The sequence below is a fragment of the Lampetra fluviatilis genome, chromosome 56, assembly GCF_964198595.1.
Source record: "Lampetra fluviatilis chromosome 56, kcLamFluv1.1, whole genome shotgun sequence".
In the NCBI taxonomy this organism is placed as follows: Eukaryota; Metazoa; Chordata; class Hyperoartia; order Petromyzontiformes; family Petromyzontidae; genus Lampetra; species Lampetra fluviatilis.
The window spans coordinates 1,655,065-1,676,175 of NC_136330.1; the positions used below are offsets into that span (position 1 = coordinate 1,655,065).

The following is a 21,111-nucleotide window of genomic DNA, read 5'->3' on the forward strand; positions in this document are numbered from 1 at the left end:
TCACCCGCTCACCAGCGGTGAGTTGCCTCCTTCCCCCTCTTCTATCGCTACTCGCGTGGTAGGGGGTGAGGTGGGTGGGTGGGAGAGTGGGTGGGGGGTGGGTGGTTTTAAATGGTGGGTGGGTGGATGGGTGGGTGGGGGGGGCGCAGCAGTGGCATTGATTTGGGGGGGGGGGGGGCTGCGCTAACAGCAAAGATGAGAACGGCCACGTTAGGGCCGGAGCCTCACGCACCGGGAAGCCCAGGAAGCCCGGCCGGCCCAGCGTTCCCCTTGGCACCGTCGGTGACCTGGCCCGGAGCGCCCGCAGGGCCCTGCTGGCCCGATGGCCCGGGGAATCCCTTCTGTCCCTCTACGCCCTTGGGGCCCTGCATCCCAGGCGGGCCGACGTGGCCAGGAATGCCGGGGTCGCCCTTCTCGCCTGACGGAGGAAGGGGGCACAAGACGCGTTGGTGTAATGGTGATGATAGTGGAGGGGGGGCGGGGTAGAGAGAGGGGCGGAGAGAGGGGCAGAGAGGGGTCGCGATATTTAGAGGCTTCAGACTGGTTCCGTGTAGAAGCAGGGAACGGAGCGGAGAGATACATCACGGAATTCGGGGCTTTATAACTTCAACAATCCGCATGACACCTGCAGAGGAGATGATGTCATCGCTCCGTCTCATTTGGCTGGACATCCTCTCCAACACGTTCCGTTCCATGGCTGCCACCCCTCCACTATTCGTCACCACCCGCCAGCATCTCTTGGAGCGACACATCCTGCCCAAACCCACTTGCATTTCTTGACAGTCGGAACCCTGCGTCTGACCTGCGTATGCTCTCTAATTGTGCGTTCATCTCTATCTCAACATAGTTCCAAACGTGCAGGTTACAACGTTTACACCTCCGGTGCCGAGATGTTAACTCCCTTGTCGGGTATCCAGGAGGTCATGAGCTCGATCCCGACCCTGACGCCTGTATATTTGGAGTTCGTGTGTTCTCCCCGTGGTCGCGGGTATTTTTCTCCGGGTCCTCCAAATTTTCCCTCCGCTTTTAGAATCGTTGAGCTGTCATTTGTGCCCTGGTCACTTCCGAAAAAGAGCTATTATCGAGCTCAGTGGGCCTTAGCTGCTAAAATAAAACCTTGACTTAATGCTTTCGTGACTGCAGGAATTCATATTCTTTGGGTCTTTCGGGAAAGTCACGTAGATCGAACAATAAAATAATAAAAATGAAAATAAAGTAAATAAAAATAATAACATTTTCACGACGATTCGATCGCAGCACAAGCAATCGTCATCACTTTCTTTTCATCTTCATTATTTTATTGTTCTACCTACGTGACTTTACCGAAATACCCAATGAAAAAGAAAACCTGTTTAGTTTTAGATCCGCGCTGAGCCAAGGCAGTGCTGCCCCTCGCCAGGCGGGGTCACGAGGGACGGATTGAGGCACTCTTGAGTGCCGTCCGCTGTGCCAGCTGTTATTGACAAATGAATGAGTGTTTACATGCAGCAGGAAACCGATATTGATACCGCTTGATTAGTGGGTGCCACTGTAGCGAGATGTCAACCACCTCGCCTGGTATACGGGAGTTTGTGCGTTCGATTCCGACCCTGATGCCTGCTGCTCTATATTTGGAGTTTGTGTGTTTCTCTCCCCGTGGTCGCGTGGATTTTTCTCCGGGTCCTCCGGTTTTTCCCTCCACATTTACAATCAATGTCAAGCGTTCAGACTATTTGGCTGCAATAAAGTTCCACGTGACAAGCCACTTCGTCGAGCTATCATATGTGGTCAGGTCACTTCTGAAAAAGAGCTATTATATCCGCACTGGAAGTGCTGCCATTCGCCATGCTGGGGGCAAAGGAGGATGCACAGAGGCAGCCGTGAATGCCGTTCACTGTGCCAGCTGTTATCGACAAATTACCGAGAGCGTTTACATGCGGGAGGAAACCCATGTTGATGTCGGAACGATCTCGTCGCGTGCCGAGGTGGCACGGACGTCTGTCGACCGATCAAGAATTTTCTTTAAAAAACCGTCTCACCGGGGTGTCCAGGTGAACCGGGAGCCCCAGGCGTCCCGAGGCCAGGAGGCCCTGCGCAGGGAAAGACACAGCAAGCGGAGTCAGTGCCTGTGTGGCATCGCTTAAACGTCGCAATATATATAAACCGCAAGAGAAGATGCCGACAATCGTGTCTATTGCGTCACCCAGAATGGGTAACATAAATTGATCAAATATATTACTTCACAATTTTAACAATCGGTAAACTTGATGTTTACACTCCTTTACTTATTTATCCTATAACTTCCTATGGAGCTCTCACAAACAGCTTACCCCCAACTGCTATTTCACCCCTTTGTGGATCTACTCTCCTACTCCCTACGTTGCCCTAACTGACTCTGGCTGCCCATTAACTGCCCCAACTGACAACACCTTGGCTGCCCGTCAACTGCCCCCACACTCCACCTCGCACACCCACGAGCTGCAGGAGTGGGTGGCTCCGTCCAAGGCTCACACTCAGCACCGCGAGTCGGGAGTCCCGTCCCCACAGCCCCCCGCCATGGTGCCACACCCCCCCCCCATCATAGAGCCCCTCGACTTCTTTATAGGCAAGGATCGTGCTTCACTACACGAGCGCGGACCTGAGCTCACGGCGACACTCTCAGTGCAACTTCGACATTTGCCGTTTGTTGCTGGCCGCTTCACGTTTTGGGCCTTGGGGCCAATGTGCTCGGCAACCGCGTGTAAAAAACAAAATAACGGAACGGAAGTGCGCTCGTCCGCACCTGGATCCCCTCTGCTGCCGATGGTGCCGGGGATTCCGTCTCTGCCGATGGAGCCCTTCTCGCCAGGAGAACCAGGAAACCCCGGCTGTCCTCCGATACCTCGTAAACAACATCAACATCATTATCATCATCACTCCTATCATCATCATCATCAACGTTTCCATCATGGGTCAGCAGCAACGCATGTTCATCGCTTGTTGCAGAGGTTAGCGGTTCAATTCCGGCAAGCCGCCCTGGTCATTACCGCGGGTGTATTAACCGTAATTTATTACGCGCCGTTGTCGTGCAAAACAAGTCGGGTCCACCGTGTGCCGGCGTCGTCTGACTGTGATCGAGAGATGTTTGCTCGAGTTATGGACGGCAACAACGGCCGTGCTTCCAATGTGCAGGAATAACGTGCACGTGAGTGCTGCCCGGTCTGAGTGGGATGTCGACGTTTGGCTCGTTGAGTTTATGAGCCAGGTCCGGGCCAGGATTGGCCAAGGACAGTGCCGCCACTGTTCGCCCGAGAGCACAGACTTAGATACTTCTTGACTTGTGATAAACAACACACAATTACAATTTTTTTTTACATATATACAATACATTTCGTTTTTTACTCAAAATCCGATCAACGATCTTCTTCCTCTCTGGGACACATTGTGTCCAGAGTCCGTAGCATGGGGGACGGCCTGAACCCCCCGTGGAGACACAGGCGCTCTGGCGAGGACACATACCTACATACTCGTGTGTGTGTGTGTGTGGGTACCTGGAAGCCCAGGGGGGCCTGCTTGACCAGGGCTGCCTGAGAGCCCAACCTGTCCTTTGGGACCCTCCCTGCCACTGTCTCCTGCAAATGCGCAGACACACACACAAAGACAAATATAGCCTTGAATAGACTGCTGGGGCGAGTGCTGTTTGCGAGAACCCTGTGAAGACCGGCACGGCACACGAGGGGGTGGGTGGCCAGCACCACACCACACTACTTTTGTCTCCCCAGCGGCGATGTTCTTACACACCACACCAGGTACTCATTCATGGCTGGGTCTTTATCTTCATTAATCCTGCAGAAATCCGATGAGCTATGAAGCTGTTTCTCAAAGATGTCCAGTCGACCCAGAGGTGGCCCAGGACTGGTTTAGAGATTCGTCACCAATGTTGGCCTTGATCGGTAAACGCACACACAGCATGTAAACACGTGGAGACACACAGGGACAGGTGCCTCGCAGGCCTCGTGGGCCCTACCTGGGAGGCCACTGATGCCCACATCTCCTTTGGGGCCATCTGTCCCCGGAGATCCGGGCATCCCCGGTAGGCCCGTGGACCCCTTGAGTCCAGGAGCCCCTGGCTGACCCGGCTTTCCCGGCTCTCCCTGGGCGTGGGGCGGGAGGGGGCATGCACAGACACGTACACGTTCACACATCACGCACACGCAAAGATCCCCTCGAGTCGTGAGCACCTACGAATGCTGGCAAGATGCACATGGAGATGGTGTGACTAAGATGTGTTAACATCCCCAGTGATGATGTTTACACACCGCACCAGGTACTTAGTTGAGGATGAGTAAACCTAGAGGAGGCCCGGGAATGGTTCAGATGATCGCGACTGGTGTTGGCCGTGAGTGGAAATCAAACTCGGGTCACTGAGATCGTCGCGCAGCTCGCTAACCGCTGCACCGCCGCTGCCCATTCAGTATGAACGCAAACACAAAGATCCCCCGTAGAGCCTGAACAGACGAAAGAAGCAAGCGATGTTCGCGAGCACCTATAAAGGTCAGCACGGCACACGAGGGGGTGGGTAGGTGGCCAGCACCGCACCCGTCAACCGGTGTTGGCCGTGACCGGGAATCGAGCTCGGGTCGCACACTCAAACGCACGCACGCACGTGTATACGCTTGCCGAGAGCAGACCAGGGTCTTAAATGTGGCTGCAGAACTTCACCTGAACTCCGAGCAGCCCTGGAGCTCCTATCCCAGGCACGCCGGAGTTCCCCTTGTCTCCCTTGAGTCCCAACTGCCCCTGGTTGCCAGGCAAACCTGGCTTCCCAGGGGGACCAGGGTTCCCCACGACCCCACTGGGTCCTGCAACGTCGCACACGCGCACACGCGCACACTAAGATCCCCCGTGCACACTTTAACATGCTGCCGGGGCAAGTGCTGTTAGCGAGTAGCACCTATTATGAAGGCCGGCGCAGCACGTGATGGGGGTGGGTGGCCGACACCATGCCCGGCTGCCTTTGTCTCCCCAGTGCCGTTGTTTAGACAAATCACCAGATACACAATTGAGGCTGAGTTGACCTATGGGAGATCCAGGCGCAATTCATATATTCGTCACTGTTATCGGCCGTGAGTGGGGATGGAACTCGGGTCGCCGGGTTGATAACACAATGCGCTAACCACTGCGCCGCCGCTCCCCACAACATCCACTTACACACCAGCGACCACTGGACATATCTGTCACCTACTGCAATATGCATGCAGGTGCAAAACGGGTAAAGGCCATCGAACCCGTAACCTTTCAATTCGCAATCCACGTCACGGTTTGAGTCGTGAAGGCCTTATAAAGTGAGGTCGTCAACTCGTCACGCTCGAGAATACGGTTTAATGCCGGGTGCGTGGAAGAGGTAGGCGGAGTTCCGTGCGGGTCTGGAGGTAGTGAAGCGAGTCCGTGGGATGTTTCATCGGAGCGATCACTGTGGACCGCCGCGCACACATCGCAGTGGGTGGTTCAGCCTTTACCTGGGAGGCCCATCTCTCCCATGGAGCCCTTCTGGCCTGGTGTGCCTGGCTGCCCTGAGAAACCGTCAGAACCCGGGTTCCCCTTGGGCCCTGAAATAAACGCACAAGCACGTCGTGCACACACGCACACGCACGCACACTCCAGATGAAGGACCAAAGGACTCGCGCGAGTCGCACTGGGGACTGAGACTTGCCGGCGTTTGGCCGCAGTTCGCCCACGCGCCGCCGTGTTTGAGATCTTTTGGGGCGTTTTACAAAAACAACGCGAGAGCCTGGAAGCTTCATTCAGGGCCACAAACATCCCCCCGGCCATGATACGCGTCTCTCTCTGCTTCACGCGCGTTGCCTCGAGATCCTCCTGTACCGGAAGACGACAGAGAGAAGAATCTCAGATCTCTCGTTCATCACGGGTTGGTGGCGTGACTCGGCGAGAGCGTGTTCGCCGCTTCATGTCGACGTTCGCGGTTGGAATCCGGCATACCGCCCTGGTGATTACGGGCGGGGGGGGGGGGTGTCTGAACGTGAAACAACATGCTCCGTCTGCGCTACAGTGGAGGTTAAGAGATCTCCTGACGTCATCCGACAAAATGCAGGCCATTGTGTGCCAGCGACACAGTCCCAGATTTGCCAAGGACTAGAAGTGTACCCACAAATCCCGCAATGGAGGCTGCACATTGCAATCATCGCCGTCTACTAAAGACCGACTTGCGGACCAGGTCCTGAGCCGCCTTTTGCCACACAGGGACAGCTGACACTGGGGGTGCCCTTTAAAAATGCGTTGAGATGAGTCGCCGATGTGAGTCGCCTATCGCGTGCGAAGTGTTCCGAGCTGTCCCGGCGATAATTCGACGAGGAAACATTCAAAACACTCAGGGCACCCTGGTGCATCGCTTTGTAGACTACAGCGGGTAGTCTCCAGAGCACTACCTCTGCTCTCTCGCACCATACGCCCCCCACGCCGTTTGCTGCGTTCCCCGCAGCATCGACGTCACCGACGATGTCGACGCGGCTCACCTGCGCTCCCGTCCGTGCCGCGGAGGCCCTCGGCGCCGGGGTTCCCCGGCAAACCCGGAGGTCCCGGTGATCCCTTCTGCCCGGCCTGGCCCGAATTCCCTGTGTGACAGTAGACACACGTAGCCAGACAAGACAGAAGCAAAGACAAAGATCCCTCGTGCAGCCTCACAGGCTGTTGGGGCAAGTGCCGATAGTGGGCACCCATTAGGGCCGACACAACACACAAGGCATGCACCACGCCTTTGTCTCCCCAGTGGCAATGTTTACCCACCGCACGAGGTACTCGTACGCATATACACAGAATACTCCTCTAGCCACCGTACCCAGTAGTCAGGTAATGGTACAAACTCATCATCATGACCAATACCATCGGTTTCTAGTTCATTCCGTTCAGTGTAAGCCCAATTAACTGTGTCACCTGACCCAGCTTCTGAGTTAGGTGTCATGACCTTACACGAACAACCAATTAGATTTACACTAGATATTAACCATTACAAAACGCAAATTCAAATTTAAATCAAATGTACCCGGGCCAACGATTAACATCATCATATGCATTGTCCACGTAACAGCGAAAATGAAAAATTCCCGAGTTAATTTAGAACTGCAGAAACATTTGTCCCGATCGTCACGTGACCCGACCAAAGAATCGATCACGAACGATCTTCGTGGGTGCACCGCATGCAACGGGTGATGACGCAACGACGGTGGCTTCGTACCCTCCTGTCCCTTCTCGCCCTTCGGGCCCTGCAGCAGCTGCATGTCGGCAATGGTCATGGGGCTCCCAGGGAGTCCTCGCTCCCCCTTGTCTCCTTTGGTGCCCCCGTGTCCCTCGTCGCCCGACGGCCCGGGCTGACCCGCGTTGCCTGCATCAGAGCGGGAAGCACGTCTTGAGCAAGAGAGAGAGGCAATCCCGACCGATGTGTCTGGCCGAACGAAGGTAAAGGTGCAGCACTGCGTTTCGTTTGCTCTCTCACGGCCACTGCTGGCGGAAGAGCCTTACCTTAACGCAATTTATATAGCGCCTTGGCCAAGGCGCTTTAAGGATAACTAAGAATGGTACGTGTGAATGCAATGGTGGAGAACAGACGAGAGGAAGTAATGGGCGAATCTGTGATGCGTGGATTAGGTAAAAACTAAATTGATGAAAGCAAATGATGATGAATGGATTGGATGAATGGGGAATGAGTGGTAGCCATGTAATGGGATTAGGAAGAGGGAGCAGGAACACGGTGGTGATTATGAGGGGAGATTCAGGGGGGGTCGTGGGCTGAACTCGGCAAAGAAAGTGAATTTTGAGGGAGGGGTGGAAAGCAGTGAGTGATGATGACTGCCTCCGTTAGAGGGAGCTCTACCATTCCACGCCAACTGGCAGGTGAATCGGAAGAGGCGGCCGTACCCACGCTCTACCCCTCCGCACGCGGCCTGCCCATCGATTAACTGCGGCTGTACCCATTCACACCGCTGGGTCGATAGAGGCGGTAAGGATTTTGGAAAACTCTGCTGCTGTTGTTTCAAAGGCCGCGACGGGAAATCTAACCGAACCGGCCACGCGCGTGCTGACCATTGAACCACGGCAGTGGTGCATGTCCGTCATTCTGTTTATAATTGAGTCATTTACCAAAAATACGAAATACAAGTGACCAAGTCAGGAACACCACCGCACAGTTTGCAATCCACACCCGGCACACACACCGCCCCGTGCACACCGCCCCACACACACCGCCCCGCACACACCGCCCCACGCACACCGCCCCGCACACACCGCCCGGCAAATCCACCGCGGACACCGCAGAACAAACAGCACCACCACTGCAGGCACCATCGCGGACGGCACGCACAACGAGAGGGGCGAGTGTCGGTTGACTGAACTCGGGGAGTGGTCACCTGTGGGGCCAGCGAGGCCAGGAGCCCCCAGCTGCCCCACGGGGCCTTGGGGCCCAGGAGTTCCCATGACCCCCATCTCCCCCTTGGCGCCTGGGGAGAGAAGACGCACACAGAGCACGGTACACAGAGCACGGTCACGCACAGATATATACCTGTATATTTTTAGACAGGTATATACACATATAGATATATATACAGGTATCTTTACAGGTACATATAGACACTGCACGCCGCTACTACAATTGTCCCTGGTTCCTTTCGGAACGATGCAGTCTGGTTCAAATCTTCACTCCTTCCACGGTGTTCCGGGGCGTTCCGGGGCGTTCTGGCTCATTCCCACCTCTGCATAAACAGGAGCCGCTGCGGGCGGCGGCTGTCCCGAGCTGCGCGCGGGCTCCGTAGAAGCCGCGTTGTTGTTTTTTTTTGTCGTCAAAAGGTTTTCCGATTGGAACCGCGGACGAAGGTGAACGTTCGTCTCAGCATGATCACCCGCACGCCGACGGGCGAGCCGCCCCACTCACCCGAGTATCCAGGAATCCCGTCTTTCCCCGGGATGCCCATGGGACCCGGTGGCCCCATCTGGCCTGGCACGCCAGGGAAGCCCGGGCTGCCCTTGTCGCCGGGAGGCCCGGTCAAGTCGAGGCCCGGAGGTCCCGGGTCACCCTTGCTCCCAGCAATGCCAGGAGAACCTGCAATCAATCGTTATTATTGTTGTACTGTTCATGCAAATTCCTGCACGTGCAAAGGTTACATGCACGCTAACGGAGTGAACCAAACTGTAGGAGTGAGACAAATAAATGAGAAACAATACAAACGGGACGGTAAAAATGAGACGAAAAGTATGGTGACTTCGTATCATGACAATGCGTCAAATGTGTGATGGTGTGGTCGATGACGGTGAAGTTGATCGTGCAGTTGATGATGGTGCAGTTGATGATGTCGTTAATCATGAAGTAATGAGTAACAATGGAGTTGATGATAATGATGATGTAAAGGATGATGGTGCCGTTGATGATGTTGTTAATTATGATGTAACGAGTGAGAATGTAGTCCATGATGATGGTGCAGCTGATGATGTGTCACATGACGATGGCGTAGGGGACGATGTGGACGATGCGTGGAGAGGGTGATGTGGGCCGCTGACCTTCCTTGCCGGTCGGACCAGGTTGGCCGGGTAGGCCAGGTGATCCGGGTTGTCCAAATCCCTTGAGGCCGGGAAGCCCCTGGTGCCCGGGGATGCCCGGAGACCCCCCCTCCCCTGTGCACATGACAGAACCCAGGCGGCACATCGCAAGCGTCAAAAGACAAAGATCCCCCGTGTAGTCTTAACAGACTGTTGGGGCAAGTGCTGTGAAGGTCGCGTGAGAGCGCGAGGCAGAAGCCGATCGTATCGTATCGTATCGCCACTCGTGCTGTTGACCGTATCGTACCCCTCTGCGTTATTGTCCGTGACCCCCCTTTCATGATAATTGCAACTTGTAACGCGCCGGAATGGAACAGGAGGGGGTCCAAATTTGCTGCACCGCCTTCTCCTGGCGGTGGCAGGGTTACGGCACCTCCTCGACAACCACGGGGAAGGGAGCTTCGCAACATTTGCACGGCGATCCGCCAAAGCCTCGCTGCTGTCTCCACAGCGCTGGGCCACGGGCCACGTGCAGCGTCGCCCACACCGCCGCCCGGCAAACACCAGGTCACACCATGGGGCTGGGTCGAGGGGGGCTCTTACCCCTGCTTCCGGGAACGCCGTCCATGCCAGGCCGGCCCGGCATCCCCGGTAGCCCCGGGGAGCCCTGCTCCCCCTTCGTGCCCGGCAACCCGCCCTGGCCCGGAACTCCCGGTGGTCCCCGGAGACCCGGCGCTCCGACGCCCGACTCCCCCTGCGCGTTAAAGAGACGCACGAGGGATCAGTGGCGATGGACGGAGAAGGGAAAGGAGTGGTCCTCTCGTGAACGCGGCGAAGTGCGATCCGCTCGTCGCGCAACCACCCGCCGCCCACCGTGGGTACGCTCGCACGGACGGCACGGGCGCCGTAGGACGTAGGGCCACTCCTGAGGCCGTCCGCACGACCGTCGATTATTTTTGTTGTCAGTTGTATTTCAAATGCCGCACGATAGAGAGAGTGCAAAGGGGAGTTTAAGTGAAGCTGCAACCCAATGGAAACTGGGTGCGCCTTTCAAACAACACATTTCCCATCTCCAATTGTTGTATTCGTATCGTACTCTTGGCGTCGTGCAGTTAACGACGCAGATCCGTACCCTCGTAACTGTCACGGTAAACAGTGCATCGCTCCGATTGGTGGATGGCCCGTTGAAGGAGATTAACTTCGGACATTTTTATTAATTCCACAAACTAGCAGGGGGGGAACATACTTCCTTCCATGGTCTGCTCAAGCCAGAATCCTTTCAGCCAAATTCTCATTGAAAAACCCCGACCGTCAGACTTGATAGGCGCAGATGAGAAATGTGTATCGCCACGCACCGTTGGCTCGGCGCTCACACCGCACCACAATTACCAGCCGATTAGCCGCTGCGCATTTCGCCAAACGTCATCGCCGTCACTTGCCGTTCGCTATGAACTAACTAACTATTTTTATTCTTCCAGATAAGGCCCACTGAGCTACGTAGCTCTTTTCAGAAGTGAATTGGCCACAAATGACAGCTTAACAAAGTGGATTTTCACATGTAAATTTATAGCAGACCTGGAGAAAAATCCATACGACCAGAGGGGGAGAGACACGCAAAGTCCAAATATACAGCAGACGTCAAGGTCGGGATCGAACCCACGACCTCCTGTATACCAGGCGAGGTAATTAACATCTCAACACCGTGGCGTCGCCGTGGAATTACGCGGCGAGGCCCACGCAGACTCAGCGTCGCACGCGCGATGCGCGCTGTGGGTTCGGGGGCAGGGCTCCGCTCCGCTCTTGTTGCCGCTCACCTTGGGTCCCGCTGGGCCCGGCTGCCCTGGGGTGCCGTCCTGTCCCGGCCGGCCCGCCGCGCCCGACCCTCCCGAAGGCCCCGGGACGCCCACCGCGCCTGCGGCACGGCCACGTGGAAGGAAACTCGGAGTCAACGGCGGGCCATGAGCGGGGGGCCACGCCGAGCCAAGCTTTGGCGTGGCGGCCGGCAAGCGCCAAGGTCGCCGCCGCCGCGTTAGGCTCGGCGCGAAATAGCGGCGCGAAGCCTGTTGTTGTGATTCGAATGCTCTGGCCAATTGTGCTGTTTGTTGCTGGCCGACTGGCGTTTTGGGGCTGCGCTCAGAAGCCGTGGTAAATAATAAAAAAGACCACGGTATAAAAATCAGTTTTGCTCCCACCCTAGGGTACGGCGAATTGGGGCGACTGCCCCAGGCCCCACGCTTTGGGGGGCCCTGAGTCTCGATGTCGCGGGTGTCAGATGTAAAACTTCTGGTTTAGTTTGAAGGCATCGATCGGGGGCCCCACACGGTGGGATTTGCCCTGGGCCCCAAGCCCTCCTACGGACGACCCCGTGATCTCCGCTTGAATTCTGACGAGCACGGTTGGCTACGTACGGTGCGACAGAGGTTCAACGTACACACGTACGATTTTCATTCGCGCAGAGAGAGCATGGCGGCGTCAATCGCGTGGCGCGCAGGAACGGGCGGCCTCACTCACCTTTCTGCCCGGTCGCCCCCGGCATCCCGAACCCGGGGAAGCCGGCGTCGCCCTTCACCCCCTGCTCCCCCTGCAGTCCCGGGGTGCCGGGGATCCCCGGCATGCCTGCGGCAAACACGGACATCGAGCTCAAACCGGCCGCCTCGATCCTCTCGCCCCCGTCCGGCACCCCCAGAGTCACGTGGCTCGACTCTGGGCCGCCTGCCCGTTGTTATTTCCCTATGAGACCAAAAGGTAGAGCTCACACCCGCACCTGTGCCTGGCACCTCTGCTTCCCACACCTTTTCACTGTCTTGTTTCTCGTTGCGTCACTGTCAGACTAAGATACACAGAGCAGCTTTCTTGCACGTGTACCTCACCTTTTCTAGCACCATTTGCCATCATGCTATATTTGCGCTGTTGTTTTGTTGTTGTTTGTTGTTTTGTTGTTCTTACCTCGCGTGTTTCGTTCACGACCGTTAAATACCTCGTTTGTTCGTTGTGAAATATTCCTGCAGGACCCTGCTGCACTCGTTCTCCAAAACGTCGATGTCTCTGTTGTTGCTGCTGTGCTCACGGTGTCAATCACTGGCTGGGACCAACGAAACTACCACTGTGATTACAGGGACAATCGGGAACGTATCACTTAGACTTCCTGCAACACCATCAGGATCGATTCAGACCCTGACGCCTGCTGCTGTATATTTGGAGTTTGCTCGTCTCTCTCCCCGTGGTCGTGTGGATTTTTCTTTGGGTCATCCGTTATTTCGAGAATTTGGCTGCTATACATGTCACGCGATAAGCCACTTCGTTGAGCTGTCACTTGTGGGCAGGTCGCTTCTGAAAAAAATGCTATACAGCTCAGTGGGCCTTACCTGGTAAAATAAAAAATAGTTTGTTAATAAATAGCTGGGAAACTGGCTACAAGGCATGTATTTATGTTGAACTTCTTTCGTACCATACGTAGCCAACTCTGATAATCAGAAAAAAATAAGTTCTAAAGAAATTAGTTTTCAATCTAGATGATTTAAAAGTGCATAGCTCCGGTGGCTTTCTAAAATCGTGAGGAAGAGCATTTCAGACGTCCGCAGAACGCATCTGAAAGCGCCGTGTGATGCGGTGACCGCCGTCTTTATTTCGGAAGGCTAGCCAAACGCCGCTGCTGCTGCGAAGATGACCGGAGTCCGGGCGTTGATGGTTTATGCTCCTTGACGACATCAGCACCATCCACATAACAAATCAAATCAACTCGACGCTCAATCGCGCAGCCGTGGAGCGACTTGGCAGAGCGGACCTCGCCACGGGGTTCGTGGTGGGGGGGGTGAGAAGCGATTACCTGGGGAACCAGAGGGCCCCACGTCCCCAGGAGAGCCCGGTAGGCCGGGGAATCCCGGCTGGCCCAGCGTCCTGCCCGGCTCCCCCTTGCCACCTGGACACAGCGGGGAGGGGTGCGCGCAGGAGGCGGTATTTAGGATATTTAATCCGAACTTTCAATGCCCTGCACCGAATGTTTCATCGCACGACGCTCCGACACAATGTGATGACTTCTCAGAGCTGGAATGCAGGCAAATTAAGTGAAACATTTATAGAACACGACGTGGGGGAGGGGGCATGAGGTTTGTTCAGCCATCGGTGGCCAGGTTGAGATCGTCAACTCAGGACACTTGGGGGCCCAGTTCAATCACTCGCGGTGGAATATGGATTCACATCCATGATTCACATCCAGGATTTACACTCAGGATTCACACTCAGGATTCACACTCAGAATTCACACTCAGGATTCACATCCATGATTCACACTCAGGATTCACATTCAGGATTCACACTCAGAATTCACACTCAGGATTCACACTCAGAATTCACACTCAGAATTCACACTCAGGGTCTCAGGGGTGTTGGCTCGGAGACCTCCGAGACACCCAACCACCTCATTTACATGGGATTTGTATTCAGTTTTATTTTTGTTTGCCCAATGCTATTCCTGATTGTGCTACAATAATAATGCAATCTATAACGGGAACGGTATTTCACGGACATAAATGAGCATGACTCTGAGGTGCGGGAGCCAAGCTTGGCGTCGCTTGAAAGCCAGGAGATAGAGATGGGGCTTTGAAGTGGCTCTTAGTAAAGTCGGTGTGGATTTGTAATGCGGGCGAAAGCGACCTTCCGGATGTGACGTCACGAGGAGGCGGAGCCAGGTGACGTGGGTGAAAGGTAGGGGGTCCTTAAGCGGGTAAACCGGAAGGAGAAGGCAGTCGGGGTGTGAATGGAAAGGTGTGGGGCCACGCGGGCGTACGAGCCGAGGGGGCACCGTCAGAAGCGGGAGCCAACCCTGGGAACAGTAGGGAGCTACTGGGAGGTGTAAAGCTGCAGATAGAGATAGGCAGTAAGGTTGTGTGTGAGGAGCAGCGGAGTGGCTGCCAGGAGTCGCAGGAGCGACGAGAAGGCGAGACAGCACGAGGCCGTGAGAGCTGCAGCAGGAACAGCCAAGGGAGCTGTGTGAGAGTACAGCAGCGGAGCTGCTGTGGGGCTGCAAGAGCGACAAGAACAGCAGCGGGGCTGCTGATGTGGACTGGAGTGACATCGGAACCAGCACAGAGAGAATAAGAGAGACAGCCGTGTGGGGACGCAGTACGGACCGAATAAAGGACACTGAGCCAGATATCGTGGTCAAGTCTTTTATTACACTGGGGTCAGAAGTGAAACGGCATGTCTAAGCAAGTAAGGAAGAAAATTCCCCCGGCGCCAGCATCGGCTTCTTCGTCCGACGACGACGAATTCCCTCCGACCACGGATTTTGCTGGGGTGGTGGAGGAGAGCCCTGCTGAGGCGAGCACGGGGACGGGCGTGGAAGATGTCGGCGCGATGGCGGGTCCGTCAACAACATCGGACGCTGAGCAAAGATGGCAACAGGTGGCAGAACAACTGGAGACACTCAAGGACGTCCTGGCGCATCTGTGTCATCTCGTTACGCCAAGGACGACGATGGAACGAGAAGGTGCTCCACGGGCCGCCACGTTGCCTGCCCTGCCGCCGCCATTGGCCACGCGGCAAGAAGACGCCATCTTGCGCGCTCCGCGGCGCCAAACCGCCATCTTGGCCACGCCGCGGGCCGACGCCATTTTGAATTTACCTCCACAACAACCATCATTGGAAGACGGCGTGAAAAGGAGTCGGAGTCGCCACCTTACTACGGTTAAGGAATTCTCTATCGGGGGCGATTGGAGCGCTTTCGCCTGCCGATTTTTGGCGGCGGTTCGTTCAGCAAGATGGACCGATGCGGAGGCCTTGGAAGTGTTGCCGACTCTACTGGACGACGAATCTGTGCGATTTTTCCGTTCCATAACGGCCGATAAGAAGAAGACGTTATGTGGAGTTTTTGAGGAAATGGCCGACGCCTATGAGCCACCTGACGACGCGCATCGGCGATTCGCTCAACGACAACGAGCACCCGAAGAATCGCCCGTGGCGTTCAGGGGTGCGGTGTTGGAGCTGGCCATGGCGGCATATCCTGACACGCCACAGGATCTGCTCAAGCCCCTCATATTGGGAAAAATGCTGGAGCTGTCTCGGGATCTGGGGATCCCCATGCCTGTGTGTGGGCATGAGAAGCTCACGTCCCGGGCGGCAGCAAAGTGTCTGGACGCGCAGTTTAATCTCCGTCGCTGGAAGCAAGTGGCGGCATGGACGGGTGGGCCCGTCAAGGAAGGAGGCGCGATGGGGTGGGACCCCACAAAGGCGATCTATGTGCCGGATGAGCGGGGTCCACAGGAGCTGACGGCTGCCTCCTCTCCATGGCCGGGACGCGGAAGGCCGGGGCCGCGCGCTACGCCATCGGGACGGAGCCGCCGGGACGCAGGACCTGCGCTTCGGCGCAACGAGGCCGATTGCTTCCGCTGCGGCCGTAGGGGCCATTACGCCAGAGATTGCTGGGCCCGCTTCCCGGGTCCGCCGCAGCAGGAGCCCACAACACCGGACAAGCCGACCAAGGAACCTCCGAAACAGGCATGTCGGCACGCACCAGACACTCGGCAAGGCTTTACACCTCACCCACCACCTGTGTTGCGCGATCCTATTGTTGTTGTTAAAGAAAGGCAATCGACGGGGCCTTGTCATTCAGTTACGCAGTGGCGCAAATTGGCACGGAGAGTTGTCGCGGCCGCTACGGGTTCGTCCACTGTACCGGGGTCCATACAAGGTGTGGACGTGCGCATTTTGGTCGACTCGGGAGCGTCTGCGACTATTATATCGGATGTCATTTTCCATCTGTTGGGCATTCCGCCGGGGGCTGTGCGTCCGGTTTATGGGTCTTGCGTCGCTGCAAACGGGGGTAGTATGGGGATTGTGGGCCAGGTGGATGCTAAGATATCTATAGGGGATGTGTCGGCTTCGGGCGTTGTGTTAATATCGAGATCTTTGGCGGTTCCTTGCTTACTAGGCACGGATTTTTTGGCTAAGATGCCCATTTTGATTAAAATCAATGAGAATTGTATTGAATTGCCGGGGGGCCGTCGAATCTCGTTTCTGCCGTCGCCCTGGGGGCGACCTGCTTCGGCCGTACAGGTGCAGGCGCTGTCCGTCGCATCTGTGGACATCCCACCTGGTTCACAGATGCTTATACCCTTGCGGTATCGGAAGCCCCTGCCCGATCGGCTAGGAGCATTAGGGGTCTTGTTGTCACCATCCGCCACGATAACAACGGGATTGGCGTTAGTTGGGGCACAGACCATCGTCCGGCCGGATCAATTACCGGTTTTACAGGTGCTTAATGCGGGGGTGGAAAACATCCGTGTTCCGGCCGGTACGGTTGTGGCACATGCCACTACGACGTTTGCGACGCACGATTGTCCGCATCGCCGAGGAGTGGTCGCTGGTGTTTCCGAGCCAAGGAGTTCGGACAATCGTTGGATCGCTACCTTATGTGACGAAAATTCTTCCCTGTCCGTGGGGCAACGTGATGCGCTGCGTAAATTGTTGCTGACGTATTCGGATGTATTCAGCTCCGACGATTTGGATTTGGGACGCACATCCTTGCTTTCCCATCACATTGAGACGGGCGACGCTGCCCCTATTCGGTTAAATTCGCATCGGATGAGTCCAGCGGAGCGAGAACACGTTCGGGGGGCGGTGGAAGACATGTTGGCTGCGGACATTATATCGCCATCTAACAGCCCATGGGGCGCTCCTGTGGTCTTGGTTAAGAAAAAGGATGGCAATTTGAGATTTTGTGTCGATTTCCGGAAATTGAATAAGATATCGGTGGCAGATGCGTACCCCCTGCCGCGTATGGACGACTCCCTTGACGCATTGTCGGGGGCTAAGTTCTTTTCCACACTGGACCTCTCTTCGGGATTTTGGCAGCTTCCCCTTGACGAGTCCTCACGGGAGAAAACCGCATTCCGTACGCCGCAGGGGTTATTTCAATTCAACTGCCTCCCGATGGGATTGAATGCGGCCCCTGCTACGTTTCAAAGATTGATGGAGCTCGTTTTGACGGGGTTGCAGTGGGAGACGTGTCTTATATATTTGGTCGATATTATTGTGTTCAGCCGCACATTTGAGGAACATTTAACGCGGCTGGAGACAGTGTTCACGAGGATGCGCTCTGCCAATTTGAAATTCAAACCAAAGAAATGCCACCTACTGCAACGGTCCGTCCGTTATTTGGGGCACATTGTGAGTGCCGAGGGGGTGTCCACGGATCCGGAAAAGACGGCGTGTGTCCGGGATTGGCCGACTCCGGCCTCTGTGGGGGATGTTCGACGGTTTTTGGGATTTGCCTCGTATTACCGAAGATTTGTGCCGGGGTTTGCGACGATTGCGAGGCCCTTGCATCTCCTTACGGGTAAAGGACGGAAATTTGTTTGGGGAGAGCCGGAAGAGGCGGCCTTTCGGAGTCTGCGCGATCTATTGGCTACGGCCCCGACATTGTATTATCCCGATTTTTATCGCCCTTTCATTCTAGATACGGACGCGAGTGACACAGGTATTGGGGCGGTATTATCACAGTCTAAAGGGGGCGTAGAGCGCGTCGTGGCGTATGGTAGCCGAGTCTTGTCGCCTGCGGAAACACGCTACTGTGTCACTCGTAGAGAACTTTTGGCGGTTGTTTTTTTCCTACGGCAATTTCGACCGTACCTTTACGGTCATTCTTTTATTGTGCGTACGAATCATGCGGCCTTGCAATATGCACTTAAAATGGACCAGCCATCGGGACAGTGGGCACGTTGGTTGGACACGCTGCAGGAGTTTTCCTTCCAAATTCAACATCGGAAGGGAGTGCGCCATGCGAACGCTGACGCACTTTCCAGATTACCAGGGCGCGCCCCTTGTAAATGTGCGTCGGGGACGCATAGGTGTTCGCCGATTCTCAACCCCTCTCAGCCGCTCACGTTGGCCGTCGGGAAGTCGGATACTCCGATGGAACCGGGACCGACTGATGGGGTTTTGAATCTGCCGCGGTCTGTCTGGATTCGGGAACAGATGATGGACGAGTCGTTGTTGTCCATGCGGAAGCGGTCTATGAGGGACAAGGGGAGTCCGAGTTCGGCTGTGGGGCCGCGAACCGCTCTACGAGATGGTCTGCTTATGTGGCAAGAAAGGTTCCAGGAAAGCTGGCGTGTGGTGGTACCAACGTCCTTGCGATTTGAGTTGATTAGAACTCTCCATTGTGACACACTATTGCATTTAGGGGTGCAGAAGACCTTGTTGACGTTACAACGTCATTATTTTTGGCACGGCATGGCGACAGATGTCGTAGGGCACGTGCGCGCGTGCCCTGAATGCGCCCGGCGTAAGCCGCCTAAACATCCTTACGTGCCGCCTCTCCAGTCGATTCAGGTGTCTCGAGTCAATGAATTGGTGGCACTGGACATATTGGGACCCTTCCCACCATCGGCGAGGGGAAATAAATATTTGCTGGTAGGGGTCGAGTATCTCTCCCGTTGGCCGATGGCCTGGCCGTTGCCCGATCAGTCGGCCGCGGCCATCACCGACGCCTTTTTGTTTGGGTACATTATGGACAAGGGGGCGCCGGAGAGACTCCTCACGGACCAGGGCCGAAATTTCTCTTCTAAATTGTTGGCTGAAGTGTGCGCAGGCCTTGGGACTAAGAAGATACGGACATCTCCATACCATCCGCAGACGGATGGTATGGTTGAGCGGCTGAACAGGACATTGTCTGCCATGCTTTGCCATACTGTGAGTGAGCAGCAATCGGATTGGGATCTGCACATCCCCGGAGTGCTTTCGGCGTACAGGATGACGCCCCATGCGGCTACAGGGTATTCGCCGTTTTACCTTATGTATGGTCGGGAAAACGTGCCTCCGGTGGATGTGCAATTGGGTACTGGGGTGAAGGGACCTCGTAAACCACTCCCTGAATACATTCAGGACACGGTTCGCCGGGTTACGGAGGCGCGGGAAAACGCCCGCGTGGCTACGGCCAAAGCCCAGGCCCGGAACGAGCGGTATGCTCGGCGGTCTGAGGGGGAGTGCCCCTGGAAGGTGGGAGACCTGGCCTGGCTCCATTGCCCGCAGGTGCGGCCGGGGACCTCTCCTAAATTGCACAAACCTTGGCATGGTCCTGTGCGCCTCATTGAGGTTCCCAATCCACAGTCGGCGCGTGTTCAGTTTGGTTCTCGCCGTTGGTTTGTTCATACGTCGCGGTTGAAACCATATGTTGCTCCCCTACGTGATGCGTCATCTCCCAATGTTGCCTTGCCGGGGTCTGTTGCTGCTGACTCTGACTCTTCCCCGCCTGCGTCCATTGATCTTGCTAGAGCGCCTGTCGTACCTGTTCCAGACAGGCCGACCGTGACACCGCGGGGGAGGAGTGGGCCTGCTCGGAGGGCGCCTGCCAAGGCTGCGGGACCTTCAAGTCCGGCGACCCTTCCGACCCCGCTGCAGGCGCATTCGCCGAATATGACCAAGACTGATTCGTCAGGGACACGAGATGTCGGTGGACTTCCAATCGCAGCAGGGGAATTACCCCCTGTCATTTCTCGTGTTCCATCGCGTCCCCGTTCTACAAGTGGGCCGCCGACCGTCCGGGACGGGCCGGCGACCCGCACTCGTTCCAAATCGCTTACGTTTCGTTGATTGTATGTTGTTATTGTTCTTGTTCTTGCCGTCGTATTTATCGCATGCTTTCGTACGTTCGTCGATGTTACTTGTGTGTTGTTCTTGTTGTTATATTGCATGCTTAGTGTCCTTTAAGGGGGAAGGTCGGTTCACCGCATTACGCTTTGGTGTTGTTCAGCCGAGGTCGGCTGGGTTTTTTCTATGGGGGAGGGTGGTGTAATGCGGGCGAAAGCGACCTTCCGGATGTGACGTCACGAGGAGGCGGAGCCAGGTGACGTGGGTGAAAGGTAGGGGGTCCTTAAGCGGGTAAACCGGAAGGAGAAGGCAGTCGGTGTGTCAGTGTGTGTTAGTGAGTGTCAGTGTTAAGCGTGTGCCAGCGTGTGCCAGCGTGTGCAAGCGTGTGTTAATAAGACACACGACGACACTCACCGGTCGGTCCCTCCATCCCGGCCCGTCCGGGTATTCCGTCGGTTCCCTTCTGCCCTGGAAGCCCCGGGGGCCCGAACCCTGGAGATCCTGGGGGGCCGCGCTCCCCGGGTGTCCCCGGCATCCCCGCGCCGCCCGGGGAGCCCTGCTCTCCCTTGAATCCGAACGGGGCCTGTGCGGCGGCAGGGGCGGCCACACGAGCGACGATGAGACACTGCGATCGCCTGTCATCGCTTAAGGTTTGGGACTGACGTCCGTAGATCGGCGGGCGGTGTGCGGTGGGGTGAAGTGTGGGTACTCGCACCTGGCCAGCTTGGAAAATAAAGCTGGCGACCTTTGTCGCCAGCGGCAGAAGCAAGAAACTGCAGGGCCGCGCCTTCACCTGTTCACGTAGATCTGGGATTGTAAAACGTTGACTGAGGTTGTCTCGGTAGGAACCCAACTGTTAGGTCCTCCAGCGCAGCAAGAGGTCACACCTTGGCCACCGAATATATTGCTGGTAAAAGGCCTTTGCGCTTGACTGCAACGTTTCAGCAACACGTTGGCTCGGAGAAGCAACAGAGCTGGACTGCATAACGTGGGATGTCGCGCGACAACGAACTCAAAGCCACG

At 56.1% G+C, this 21,111-nt stretch overlaps 1 protein-coding gene across 2 annotated transcripts in view; it reads right to left on the reverse strand.

Moving 5' to 3' along the window:
• Positions 1-21,111, reverse strand: part of LOC144950056 (uncharacterized) — a 95,510-nt gene that overhangs the window by 14,293 nt on the left and 60,106 nt on the right. For both annotated transcript variants that reach the window (XR_013640341.1, XM_078880040.1), the window contains exons 26-42: positions 20,503-20,671; positions 13,328-13,420; positions 12,013-12,117; positions 11,316-11,413; positions 10,105-10,255; positions 9,523-9,636; positions 8,900-9,067; positions 8,379-8,468; positions 7,211-7,357; positions 6,492-6,590; positions 5,478-5,567; positions 4,681-4,820; positions 3,986-4,112; positions 3,510-3,590; positions 2,762-2,860; positions 2,019-2,069; positions 233-418 (exon numbers count right to left, since the gene is read on the reverse strand). Coding sequence is in view for 1 of the 2 variants with exons in the window: in XM_078880040.1 (XP_078736166.1) it covers positions 233-418; positions 2,019-2,069; positions 2,762-2,860; positions 3,510-3,590; positions 3,986-4,112; positions 4,681-4,820; positions 5,478-5,567; positions 6,492-6,590; positions 7,211-7,357; positions 8,379-8,468; positions 8,900-9,067; positions 9,523-9,636; positions 10,105-10,255; positions 11,316-11,413; positions 12,013-12,117; positions 13,328-13,420; positions 20,503-20,671 (2,008 nt within the window). In the remaining variant the exon portion in view is untranslated. The remainder of the gene's footprint in view (positions 1-232; positions 419-2,018; positions 2,070-2,761; positions 2,861-3,509; positions 3,591-3,985; positions 4,113-4,680; positions 4,821-5,477; positions 5,568-6,491; positions 6,591-7,210; positions 7,358-8,378; positions 8,469-8,899; positions 9,068-9,522; positions 9,637-10,104; positions 10,256-11,315; positions 11,414-12,012; positions 12,118-13,327; positions 13,421-20,502; positions 20,672-21,111) is intronic.